This window comes from Rhinolophus ferrumequinum, chromosome 20 (genome assembly GCF_004115265.2).
Source record: "Rhinolophus ferrumequinum isolate MPI-CBG mRhiFer1 chromosome 20, mRhiFer1_v1.p, whole genome shotgun sequence".
Lineage (NCBI taxonomy): Eukaryota > Metazoa > Chordata > Mammalia > Chiroptera > Rhinolophidae > Rhinolophus > Rhinolophus ferrumequinum.
The window spans coordinates 37,363,359-37,377,305 of NC_046303.1; the positions used below are offsets into that span (position 1 = coordinate 37,363,359).

The following is a 13,947-nucleotide window of genomic DNA, read 5'->3' on the forward strand; positions in this document are numbered from 1 at the left end:
TTGGGCATATTGTGTGGATTTCTGGGCTCTATTCTATTCCATTTATCCTTTTGTCTATTCCTATACCACACAGTCCTTAATGTAGCTGTAGAATAAGAATTTACTCAAAATCAGATAGACTGATTCCTCCCACTTTATTATTTTTCTTTTTCAAAGTCATTTTAGCTATTTCTAAAATTCCTTTGTCTTTCCATATAAATTTTAGAATAATGTTTATATCTACAGAAAATCTTGCTGGGATTTTTATAGGAATTGTGTTAAGCCTGTATATTTATTTGGGGGAAGAAATGTCATCTTTACTCTGTTGAGTCTTCCAATCTGCTTTCAAGCATTATAACTGAAGTTTCTTGTAGACAGGATATGATTGTGTCATGTTTTTTACACCACTCTCAGTTTTCATCTTTTAATTGACATATTTAGACTATATTTAATGAAGTTACAGATATGTTAGAGCGTAAGCCTGCCGTTTTATTTTTTGTATTCTGTTTTATTTTTCCTGCCTTATGTTTTACTTGAACATTTCTTTTTAGAATTCCATTTTGATCTGTAGGGTTTTGAGGTTATATTTCTTTGCCAAGGCTTTCTAATTTCTCGCTTGTTTTAGACATGTTTGTAAATGATGATTCAATGATTTTTATGTTAATTGCTCTAAAATCTTTCAGATAATTCTGACATTTCCCTTATCTCAGTGTGGTTGTCTATTTATTGTCTCTTTTCATTCAGTTTGACATCTTCCTGCTTCTTAGATTTTTAATTAAAACCAGGCACTTCTAAGACTTATGAGACTTTGAATCTCATTTAACATTCTATTTTAACTGGCTTTTGGACACTGTTTACTCAGAGGAAGAGGAGTATTCTGTTATTGTTGGTGTCAACATAAAAACATCAAACCTGTAAAAAAATTTTATAAGATTTTGAGCCAAAATGATAACAATTGCCAGGAAGCAAAATCTCAGATGCTTCTTAGAATGTTAGTTTGCAGCTTCTTTTATGCATTTTGAGTGAAGGAATTTAAGGAAGATTACATGAAGGTTGGAGAAAGTGAGGTGGGGATTGGATTACAGGATAGTTAAGAGTATGTGCTTTCTTGAGGGTGGGGTGGTTAACGCTTATTTCAAACGTGTGTTAACTTAGGTTCATAAAAACAATGGACAGAGCTTGCTTAAGGTAAACAGTTAAATGCCTGGGGCTTGACTACCTGCCATGACCTGCCCAGTGAAGAATTTACTCATATAAGCAGATTACCCTGTGAGGTTACTTTCCAGAACCACTTTTTCGTTCACACTGGGTACAGCTGGAAGTCCAGGTTCCCCACTCAGCCTCCATGGATACATGGTGTAGGGGATTACCTCTTCATTGTTGCACAGCTGATATGGTCTGAAAGTTGTGCCCCCCTGTCATGCGGGAGACCCTGCTCGCTCCGCCATTTGTCATGGGAGGCAGCCTGCGGGGCATCCTGTCCCACTCCCCACATAAGAACGCAGGATATGGCTAGGCCAAAAAGGAACACCCACGGAGCCATAAGTAGGGGAGTCATACCACTATAGTCTCACTGGAGGCTGGAGTCACATGACCTGCAACCTGCTGTCTGCTTCTCTGCCTGCCAACCGACCGACTAACCAACGTAGCCACGGCAGTTGTTATCAGTGGCTAATTGGCTAACTGGTTACAGCTGACGGCCAACTAGCCACTTTTTTCCCTTGGGTATAGTTGTTAAGGAAGACAGAGGTTTGGGTTCTATTTTCAGATGGTTACTTTTTCCCATCCCATTTGAAGCAAGAGGGAATTTTTCTCTGATCGTCACAGTGAGGATCTAGTAGGGCTCATGTACTGTGTTTCCCCGAAAATAAGACCTAGCCGGACAATCAGCTCTAATGCGTTTTTTGGAGCAAAAATTAATGTCCGACCCAGTCTTATATTATTATATTACATCGGGTCTTATAGTAAAATAAGAGTGGGTCTTACATTAATTTTTCCTCCAAAAGACGCATTAAAGCTGATGGTCTGTCCCGCTAGCTTTTATTTTCGGGGACACGGTGTAAATGTTTTGTATATCAGTTCAGTAATATATTTTGACGACTTTTTTCTATTATAATTTTAGGATGCCTTTTTGAAAATCACTCGAAACGAGGGTATAAAGTCACTGTGGAGTGGCCTTCCTCCTACCTTGTAAGTTGAAATTTAATATTTTTCTTACAAAATGATGGTGGTGGTTTTGTTTTGATTTATAAGCAGCATGATTAGATAAAATCGTGCATTTTTAATATTTGAACTTCTTCATTTTCTAAAGCATTGTTTTGTGAGTCCCACAACCACGCACACATTAGATGATTTGCTAGAAGGACTCACAGGATCTAAAGGAGGTTTTACTCATGTCTGTGTTTTCTTGCACAATCAGTAAGGGAAAAAGACACAACAGAAGTTGACCAGGCAATAGGCTCTGGAGTCTTCCCTCATGACATCGCACAGGGTGTGCTCATTCTCTCAGCATGGCAGCATGTGCAAAGTATTTCTACCCTAAAACACACTTGAATTTTAGAGTGTAGGGCTTTCATTGGGGGTTGATGGCATAGGCACATTCTATCTTTGCGACCAGCTCTGATTATCAAAACTGCAAACCCCCAAAATGAAAGCAGATTGTAATGGCAGTGGTAATGCTGGGACTCAGCTCCCAGCAGGTGAATGCAGGATACAGTGAAGCTGAAAAGGAACAACAGAGCCATGGATATGGGGTTTATACCACTATATTCTCAATCGGAGGCTGGTTGAGACACAGGAAGCAAACATCTGCCAACACCCCAACCAGGGGCCTTCCTGCACCACAGTCTCGCTGACGGCCGGTTGAGACACAGGATGTGGGATCCACACGACCTGTACTATCTGCTCTTGCTAACGTAGCTACTGCAGTTATATAGCATACAGAACGATAATGGCTGACAGTCAACTGGTTACATAAGTGCCTACATACGGATGCATCCTGTGCATGCCCGGGCTACACATCTGGGCCAGCAGCTTTCCACATGAGGCTGGGAGCCTGGAAACTGCTTTCTGGGACTCCGTCCCAACCCATGTTTACCACAAACGACATCATTTGCACAGATGAACCTAGACAAGTTGGTTTATCGCTCTAGACATACAAAAAAACAATAATAGGGAATATTCCAAGGGCTAAATTTCTTGGAGTTGGCCAAAAGTTAAGTGTGCAGATATGCTCTGCTGAATATACAGAAGTTTTGAGCAACCAGGCTTGCTGTGTTGTCTTTGGTGCACAAGCATAATTTTTTTTTTCATGTTCAGAAATTAAGAATTTGCTGTTTGACTTTTTGTTTATTTTACTAAAATAATGAGATACTGCGATCAGTGTATTTTCCCTTTTCCAGGTAATTCTCTACTATCTAGCGATTATATGAATGAATGTGATAAACTGGTAAGGCTGAATGTAAAAATCCCAATCAATACCTTGCTTTTATGTACATCATTGCTTTCTAATTGATCTTTTTATGCAGCAAATTAGTCAATTTTGAGGCATATATTTTAAACACTGCCTAAGGTTATAAAGTTAGTGGCAGATCCAAAACTAATAGTGAATCCTTTTTCTAAATTCTCATAATCAAACTTCACTATAGTAGAACATTGGACCTTCCAAAGTGTGGTCTATATGAATGTCCTTTAGTCCTTAAACAGATTGTTTTCTTAGTGCATTAATATTTATAATAGTATCTGCAACTTTAATAATTCCCTTTTGATATTTTCATTTAAAAAATTATGTCATTGGAATTTCCTCAATATAGTAAATATAACTTTGGCGACATTAATTGTAATTTATTTCCAGTTATAAGCAGGTATGATATGTGGTCCATAGTTCAAAAATATTTTACAGTTGCTCTTGTACTTTTTACTTCAGTGATTTTCATGTTATGGTAAATATAATTGGGAAGGAAGATTTGGGAGACCAAAAACAGGACAAGTGTAGGAGACAGAAGTGTCCTTATTTTTCTTTTCCTCTTTGTGACCTGACTGGGTGCTCTGTAACTTATTTTCACAACTAGAATGTAAACTTCTGGAGGGCAGATACCAATTTTGTTGTGGCCTATTAAATGAAAGAAAAATTTATCTAATTGGCTGATTCATTGTGGTTTTCAGCTGATACAAAATATAAGTATTTTAGCTTGTATTTAATGTTTAAGCCTGTTGATAATTATGTACAAATCTTTTTGTGTTTCTAACAGAGTGATGGCAGTTCCTGCCACAGTTATTTATTTCACGTGCTATGATCAATTAACTGATCTTCTGAGAAGTAAATTAGGAGAAAATGGAAGCTACATACCAATTGTTGCTGGAATCGTGGCCAGATGTAAGTAATAAATTTACTATACTTCATTTTGATTTCTGTTTAAAGCTTCTTTTAAAAATTTGACATTCACAGAGAATTTGTATAAAATACGAGTAAGTACTGGTAATTTATATTTTGCATTTGTAGTTTGTACTAATTTGTTAATATTTACACTCTAGAAGTCATATGGTGTGGTAATTGCCATCAGAATGAAATGGGATCAACCCATCCCTGTTGAATCTTGGACAGAGATTTTAGAGTCTAGATTTTAGGATGACATCAAATTAATGTCAAATTGATGCCAAAGTCCTGAATCATTTTCCTTAGAGACTTGGAGATTCAGAGTTTAGTCAGAAAGACATTTGCCCCTATACAGAAGGATATTTTTCTCTGTGCAGCTGGTGTCATTTTTGTAGTAGTCCCAGCTGATGTATATATCTGGAACTGCCCTTGAAAGAACTGAAACCAGAAAGAGTAAGGTATATAAAGGCAGACTTTTAAGAAATACCTTTATCAAGGAAAAAAATCTGTACCAATATGTTGGCATCATTAGATATTTGATTTTAAGGTTTGCAGACATTTCAGAAGTTTAAAATATAAAATGCATGAAATATTAATTGTGCATGTGTTTGCAGAGTACATGGCTTTGTTTTTTGTTGTTTTTATATTTCCTTGTTTGTATTAGTCGGTGCAGTAACTGTGATAAGTCCATTAGAATTGATTAGAACCAAGATGCAGTCTAATAAGTTTTCTTACAAGGAGCTGCATCAGTTTGTCAGCAAGAGAGTGTCTGAAGATGGTTGGATTTCCCTTTGGAGGGGCTGGGCCCCCACTGTTCTTAGAGACGTACCGTTCTCAGGTAGGATTTACCTTATCAGTGTCTGCTAAATTCTAGGTGGCTTTGTTTTATTAATATTTTACTTTTAAATCAACTAAATTTTAAACCCTTTAAGGCTATAAAGGTAAGAAGCTATCTTTAGTAACCACAAACTCTTAGTTCAGTGTTGGGCTCTCAGAGCTTTATGAGTGTACTGAATGAATAGTTTCTAATTCAAGCCTGGTTTTCTTTTCTCTGGTGTTTATTTTCTTTTTAGATGTTAACTGGTATGTATTTATATTTTGATAATACAAGCTATCTTTAACATTATTCTAAGTCATAATTAGTAAGGTAAGTAAACTGCCACAAATCAAAATACTATAAAATGCATTTAAGACTACCTATGAATTATATTGACTTCTACATTTTTCAATTTATTAAAGATAATAATCTCCCCCATTAAATGAGAGTCCTGTAAACAAGACTGTTATAAGTCAGATAGGAGATTGTGCTAATCACTGAATTATGAAAAGAATGAAGGAAAAAAGTGTAAAACTAACAACTTGTAGAATGTGCATACTTCAGTAGTATTTCTCTTGTGAATCATAGGATTTTTCATTTAAGAACTGAAATAAATAATTATTGAGAACCCTTATATTAATAATGTTCCTCTCTTTTCCCTTTTGAGTTAGTCCTTTTCTTGGGCTCTCTTATTCACTTCTCTATGCATTTTTCCCTTTTCATTAGTATTTTTCTTCAACATTTTGTGTTCAATTATGTTGTCCAGAAATGTACAGTGTAATTAACCATATATTCCTAGGCAAACTTTTTTTTTATTATATTTGATACAGAAAAATAGATACAAATTATGAAGTACACTAATAAAATGAACACCTGTGAAGTCACCACTTCAAAATACGAACTAGAACACTGCAGTTTTTTAAATCATGAAACCATATATAGCCCCTTCCACTATCTCATCCCCCAGTGGTTACCACTATACTGAGTTTTTCTTTATCCTTGACTTGATTTTTAAAAATAGTTTTTACCACATATGTGTTAATTGCTAAAGAGTATATTTAGTTTTGCCTATTTCTGAGCTTTAAAAACTGTTTATTTTACTAAATATTTTCTTAAGATTCATTCTTATTTTTATGTGTAACTTGTCTTCATTTCTTGTTTATGCATACACAAACAGTGCTGCTGTTAGCATTTTGTAAGTCTCTTAGTGTACATGTACAAGAATTTGTCCAGTATTAGAATTGCTAGCACACATATATACATTTAAAATTTTATTAGGAAATATCGAAGTCTTTTCTAAAGTGATTGTGTAGATCTATACACCTACCAGCTTCCTGCTACTTCCCTTCATACCCTCACCATCACTTTTGTTGTCATAGTTCTTAATTTTTGTTCAGCTGGTAATTTAAAGTGGTTATCTTTAACTTATATTTTTTTCTGATTATTAATGAGACTGGGCCCTGTTTCACTGGCCATTCATTTATCTGTGATTGATTTGGGGTTATGGACTGAAATAAGTATTCAATTTCATCTCCCCCCACAAGTTGAGAGTTATCCAAGCATCATTTATTAAAGAGCCGTATTTTTTCCAGTAATTTGCAGTGTCACCTCTATCATAGTATAAGTTTTCACATACTCATGGATCTGTTTCACTGGCCAATTTCCTGCACTAATCCATAGTATTGTCTAAATTACTAGTGCAATATAAAAAAGCCTTTATGATACCTTGTGTCCCCCCCCCCCCAGGGATGTTCGTTCTATCTCTTTATTACATAACTCTTCTTTAAAGTATTTTAGTAGAAATTTAAAATTTTCTTCATAATGGTTAAATACAACCTTTTTTAAAAAGATGTATTTATAGGTATATCCACACATCCCCAACTTTTGATAGCTATTTTAAAATCTCTATTTAAAAAAAATGTTTTCCAAATCTTTGTAGCTGGACCAGTGTTATAGTTGATTTTTGTCTACTAGCTTATAGCCAGCTGCTTTTAAAACTGTCATAAATTCTAATTTGTTACATATCTTTTGGGTTTTCTATATAGACAGTAATATGTAAATTATAACTACTTTATTTTTATTTTATTTTATTGGGGAATATTGGGGGACACTGTGTTTCTCCAGGGTCCATCGGCTCCAAGTAGTTGTTCTTCAATGTAGTTGTGGAGGGCGCAGCTCAGCTCCAAGTCCAGTCGCCGTTTTCAATCTTTAGTTGCAGAGGGCGCAGCCCACCATCTCACGTGGGAATTGAACCAGCAACCTTGTTGAGAGCTCACGCTCTAACCAACTGAGACATATGGCCACCCCGTTTCTTCATTTTTAATCATTATAGCTTTTATTTTTTTTCTTTCTTACTGTGCTGCCTAGGACAGTTTTGAATAGTAGCAATGATAATGTTGCATCCCTATCATTTTCCTCATTCTAAAGGAAATAGTTCTGTTTCACCGTTAATAATTATTTTTGGTATAGGTTCTTGCTGCATACCCTTTATCAAGTTAAAGAAGTTCTTCTTTAACACTAGTTTTCCAAGAAATTAGTTTGCTTTAAATGAAAGTGTGTTAAATGATCTGCTTTTCCATCATTGTCGATTATCCCGTGGTTCTGTCAGTGTGGTGTATGGCATCTCATGGGTTTTTATTACATTTACTACCTTTGCATTCCTCGGATAACCCAATGTAGTCATAGTGTCTAGTCTTTTATGAAATACTTTTGACTTCAGTTGTTTTTCATTAATTTTTGTAGGATTTTACACATATTTTCATAAATGAGATTGGCCTATACATTTCCTTTCTCCTACTGTCTTTGTTTGGTTTAGGAATTAAAGTCCAAACTTCACTGATGCATAATTTTTTTTGTTTATAAGTCTGCTAGAATATTACTGACGATTTGGTTCCTTTTTTTAATTTCACCTAGTATGTGTCTGAACAGAAAGCAAGGTATGTCAAGGTTAGACTTTCTCTTTTCCTTTAACATATAATCTCATAAATATAGTCTTTAAAGTCCTGCATTTCATTTCTAAATATGTGTTCATTTCATTGTCTGTTTTTATAGCAATGTACTGGTATAACTATGAAGTTTTAAAGAAGTGGTTGTGTGAGAAATCTGGCTTATATGAACCAACATTTATGATCAGCTTTACTTCAGGGGCATTGTCTGGTTCTGTAAGTGTATTCTTTTGTTGTTAATATGCCAAAACAATGACAACTGTCTTATTCAAACTGAACGAAATATTATATAGCATTCATGTTTACTGAGATAGCATTTTCAGGCTGCATTGCTTTGAAAATTTCTACTTATTATCCTACTTTTGAGGAAATACATTATTAGCCATTCAAATATTTTACAAGGCTCTTTGTATCTATGTTTTTAATATATTACAAATACATTATTATATTTTTGTGGACAACTTTTGGATTTGTTAGATAACTACAGTTATGATAATGATAGTAGATGAAATAGTGCTTTATTATGTACAAAGTATTTGGCAATTTGTTCATTAAATGCCAGTCGGCCTAACTAGATATTTAATGGAGTATCATGTCCTATGTATAATTGGACTGAATAGAAATAATTTCATCTTCTGCTGCTAATTCCTGTTTCTTTGGGAACATTTTGGCTAAGTACTTCTTAAGAATTTTAACAAAAATAACATTCAGAAGGGAGGAAACTCAAATGACTGTTTTTGGGTAGTAGAGGGTCCCTCTTTCCCCCCTCTTCCACCCAATGAAAAGTTGTGTAACGGACTTCCTTTATACAGATTCCTGTCACCAGGATCTTGGCCAAAAAGAGTTTTCTTACACGCACATACTTACAGAATGACTTTGTGATGACTTAGAGCGAGGTGCTGACATACTGGGACCAAATGAAAACGAGTGAAACAGCATAGTGAGGTGACAGAGACCTGCAAGAAAATATTGGAATAATAGTATCAGAAAACCTAGGCTAAGAAAGCCACTGTGATTGAGTTCAAAATTTAGCTATCAATATTCCCAGACCTGAGATCTATCAAACTAAGCCTAGTAGTGGGTTATAAGCCCACTGAGGCAAAAAAGCAATTACTTTTTTAGCAATTTAAATAATTACAATGCCAGCAAAATCTTCTCATTATCCCTGTTATTTGTGAGGTGATTAAATGTAACTTAATTGTATTTATCTTAATCCAGCATGAATGAAGAAAAACAAGGCCTGTTTATTTTCAGAAAATCCTAACAGTTGGAATTATAACACTAATTCCATACTTAACTTACAAATAAATGGTTAATATCTAAAAAGAGTTGAAAAATGGCTTTAGCGTGTCTTAACAGCTTTCTGGTAATATAAAGGAAAAGTTTTATATCTTAGTATTTCTCTTTAACAAAAAAATTATTTAAAAAAATTTTTAATCTAGAAAATATTGGTGCCATTTGTATTATATGTATTATATATATTATATAAATATGTATTATATGTATTATACCTTCATGTGAAGTAAAGGATAATGGAACACGCAAGAGCATCACAGATTCTGAACACTGGTTTTGGAGTCACAGGTCTGGTTGGAATTCTGTCTCCAACACTACCAGTTGTGTGACCTCAGGAGAGTAGGGGAAATTTTCTGAGATTTTTATTTCTCAATTTTGGGAGAAATACATAAGGCATGTATCTGTTTTCTTTAATAAAAGCTTCTCTTTAAATATATCTGGTTTTGTTTCAAGTTTAAGTTTAGTTATGATTTCCAATATTATCCTTATTAAGCAATGTGCAAAATAGAAGAATGTAAAAATATTTTAGAAAAAATTTAAAGATAGATTTAAATTAATCAGTTTTACTTTTTGATAGTTTGCAGCTGTTGCAACTTTACCATTTGATGTGGTAAAAACACAGAAGCAGACACAACTTTGGATGTATGAAAGTCATAAAAGTAAGTTTAATTTAAAACATTTTCAAGGTGTCATGAAAATTTTTGTTTTCCTTTCCAGATACTAAGTTAGAAATATCTAAAATAATAATAAGATTTGTTTACCCTCTGCCTTACTCCTTAAGGCAGAGTACACTGAAATGAATACACTGTTAGAATAGAATACCCAGAAAAAAAATTCTAAGTCCAAACAAATAATTTAAGAAATCTTAAAGTCTATGTATTTTGCCTGCCATCAGTTAAGTCCCAATACCTGCTATATAGAAGATTATATAATTTTTTTGTTGTTTTTTTCCCAAATAAATCTAGATAAATCAGGATGAAGGATTGTAAATTACTGGGAATCCTTTTTCTTTTAGCATGTTTTGTCTCATTAATATGTGTAGAATTCTTTGTTCTTTTTTTCTCCTGTTTATTTTTTAGTTTCCCTTTTTTTTAATTTTTTTTTTTTACCTATCATCCCATCTACCTTTACTTCTTTATAACCTGTAATTTCTTCTAGAACTAAAGTGTACTCTTAGTTGCATCCATTAGATCCCTTCTGTCATTATTTATCTGTAGAAAGTATAGCAAACCCATTGGAAATTATCCATTACAAAATTGTGTCACGTAAGCTTTGTACCATTCTAATGTAAATAAATTCATGTAGCCCACCAGTATAGTATTTGGCATACAAAGTAAAATAGGTATTCTAATGTTGAAAGAAACATTGATTACAGACCTTTGAAAATGAGTCTGATGCATATTAGAGACAATTTTGTCCTTGACTTACCAAAGTCCTAGTCCCGTTTAATATTAAAACTAAAACATGAGAGGTAATCAAAGTTTATTATCAGGGTTTTCTCACTTCCCTCTTTAGGGTGTCAGCCGTTCTGTTGTCTAAGCCCTCTCTCTTCTCCCCTGATAATCCAAAATTATTTTGTTTCCATCTTTCTACCAACCCACAGAATTCCTATTCCTCTGTTAAGTGAAAATAGTAGGAATAGTATTGACAATAGTAGGAATCTTCTCTTTGTTGTAACTTACCTTAAATGATTGGTGATCATTGTGGTGATGGTGGTCGTATGATGGTCATGGTCATGGTGACAATAAGGTAAAAAATGGGAATCTCTACAGTTCTTACACTCAAGTTTGAGATCCACTTACATAGGTAAATAATCACTGGAGCCACCAGGGGTGCCTTTCCACCACACGAAAAGCCGAGCACCACCCTCACTGGACTTGCATTTATTAGATCTGAGGTAGGGCTCTATCTTGTGTATTTTGGAAATGGTCCCTAGCTGACTGTCCTTGTACATCCACACTGAGTCTGGCACCAGGGGGCATCTTTCATTAGATTTCACTCTTACCTATCACTGCTTTTTTTTTCTAATTAATGTTTCTCCGTTTAAACCCAAAAGAAGAAACCTAAATAAGCCTTGGGTCTTAGTTTTCCATGATTATTGTTAGTCACTTTAACTCGTTACTCTTGCGTTAGCTATGAACCATTTATATTTAGCAAGATATGTTCGTATTGCAAACTACACTTCTGATTTGAGTGATAAAAGCCAAAATTTTTTCTCATTTTTATTGTATATTTATCCCCATTGAAAGCAGTAAGTCAGCGCCATTTAGAAGTGGCTTCCTCCGTTCCATAGCTCTACTATACCAAACCCTTTCGTCCTAGCAAAACAGAAACTATGAAATGTTACCTATAGAACGCTGGTCATTTCCATGCAAGAGTAAGAGCTCTGTACCAGTGCACTTAGGCCACTTCTCCCGTCCTCCATCCGTGAGGCGGCTCCTGACCGAGCGCCCCCTGGGTGTGGGGCACCAGCTGGTGTCTACAGGCAAAAGAGGTATCTGAGTCTCTAAAGAGCTCGTAACCTCGCAGAGGAGAAGCACATCGGGATTAAGTAATAAGTGCCAGATCCTGTAATAGAGGGAACTTGTTCATTTATTTATATATTTCTTAACATTTAACCTCCAGTTTCAGATTTATAAACCTGGCTCTGATCCACCTGTTTTCCACAGGTTAAAACTTCTTTTTTTCTGAACGTACTCAATATTTTAAAGTACTTCAAGAGAAATTTAAAAATAATTTTTAAAAATGCTTGTACTTGGTAAATGTCTTAAAAATGCTCAATCTTAGTACAAATTTTATCACTGGATTGTTGGGGAGGATGTGGAGCTGTGGGAACTTCCACACGGGCAGGTGAGACTATAAATTTTGAACTGCTTTGGAAAATGATCTGGCAATGTCAAGAAATGCTTTTGAACAAGCAATTCACCTCCTAGGTATGTGTCCTAAAGACACTTTTGCACATATACAAGGATGTTCACTGAAGAAGTCTGAATCCTAAAAAGTTAGAAACCACCTAACTGTTCCTTGGCAGGGAAATAGGTAAATTGTGATAATCCATATAATGGAATACCATACAGCAATTAAAATGAATAAAATATAGCTACACTGCCAACATAGATAATCCTAAAGCACATTACAAGAGTAAGTGTACAGTGTGTAGTAAAAGTTGAAACACACGCATGAGAAAGATAAAAAGAAAAAGATAAGAGAGTGATTATATCTGAGGAGAGAGGGAGGTAGGATTGGGAAAAAATATACATGGGGCTTCAACTGTATCTGAAAGGTACAGTTAGAATTTGATAAATTTGATAAATGAGTGTTTTATTGTTCATGCTTCAAATATTTAATAATCAAAGTGTTTCCTCACAGTGTAAGAAGTTGTTGATTACCTTTAGGAATAGCTCTTTAATGTTGGAACTTCAGGCAGAAGACAATTTGGAGGTTCTATTAGAGCTCTGCCATGGCTTACCTTCAATTATTAACTCTTTCTGTCCTTTATCTTTTACATTAATTTCACCCTGCTAGTCAGATAGAGACCAGTTTGGGGCTTGAGTTCTACAAGATTAGAAATACCCAGCTACTTGGCCCCCTTTGTTTCAACAGTTGTTTCCAAAATGTAAATAATTTAAACTGAAAGTTGCCAACTAGTAATATAAAGTTTTTGTGATTGACCATTTTTAGAAAGTTAAATTTCATTCATAAATATCTTGTTCTTAGTTTTAAAGTAAGTACCTTCCTCTTGGGTTGCTAGAGCGCTTACACTATTAATACTTACACTAAAAGTAGGGCTTCCTGTATCACAAGGCCTCATTTCATAAAGCATCTGGTATTTTATATAAATGAAATTTGAGATGAGCCCCAATCCATTAAGTGGCAAAATTCTAAAAAGCCATTTTTAAAAGATATCTTTTTCTAACCTTTCCCTTTTCCCTGGGCATGCTTTCTAATATGTACTTTACTCTTTCTTAATGACTCAGTTGTCATCAATGTACACAGTAATTATTGCCGAGTTTCGTAGTGCAGCTCTCAGAGGCTAGTGAGGGTAATACAGGAGTGGATGCCCATCATGCAGCTGATCTCAAATAAAGACTGAAATCTTCAGGGTGTCAGATGTCTCAGTGTTCACATGGTAGCATGATTGCTTCTTAGCAGACTTTTTTTAGTTACTACATCTAGTTTCTGGGCTAAGTCAGCTGTTAAAATCACTGGGTAAAATGAAGGTAAGCAAACTTTGTGCAGAACAGCTCATTCATAAGCTTTATGTTTTTGAACTTCAGTGACATCTATTTTTGCTGTTTTTTTAAAACTATAAATTAATTTTTTCCTATGTTCCAGATATTTGAGTGGTTACAAATAAATGAGATGTTACTGTTAGTTTAAGAATAAATTTGCCTTTTGGAGGAGATAGAACTTGATCTAATTTATCTCAAGACTGGCACATCTATTCAGAAAATAGCTTTTTAATAAAACTAGACCTTACTAGAGAGAAAAACTATTTTCCTCAGAACCTCTTCTTAGGGAAAAAAATTTTTTTA

At 34.7% G+C, this 13,947-nt stretch overlaps 1 protein-coding gene across 9 annotated transcripts in view; it reads left to right on the forward strand.

The window, feature by feature from the left end:
* Positions 1–13,947, forward strand: part of SLC25A40 (solute carrier family 25 member 40) — a 34,398-nt gene that overhangs the window by 16,579 nt on the left and 3,872 nt on the right. For 6 of the 9 annotated variants that reach the window (XM_033088130.1, XM_033088137.1, XM_033088129.1 and 3 more), the window contains 6 exons: positions 2,102–2,169; positions 4,230–4,354; positions 5,019–5,192; positions 8,223–8,332; positions 9,990–10,071; positions 12,200–12,262. In XM_033088130.1, coding sequence (XP_032944021.1) covers positions 2,102–2,169; positions 4,230–4,354; positions 5,019–5,192; positions 8,223–8,332; positions 9,990–10,071; positions 12,200–12,262 — 622 coding nt within the window. The remainder of the gene's footprint in view (positions 1–2,101; positions 2,170–4,229; positions 4,355–5,018; positions 5,193–8,222; positions 8,333–9,989; positions 10,072–12,199; positions 12,263–13,947) is intronic. The other 3 variants (XM_033088133.1, XM_033088132.1, XM_033088134.1) reach the window with 3 other exon arrangements.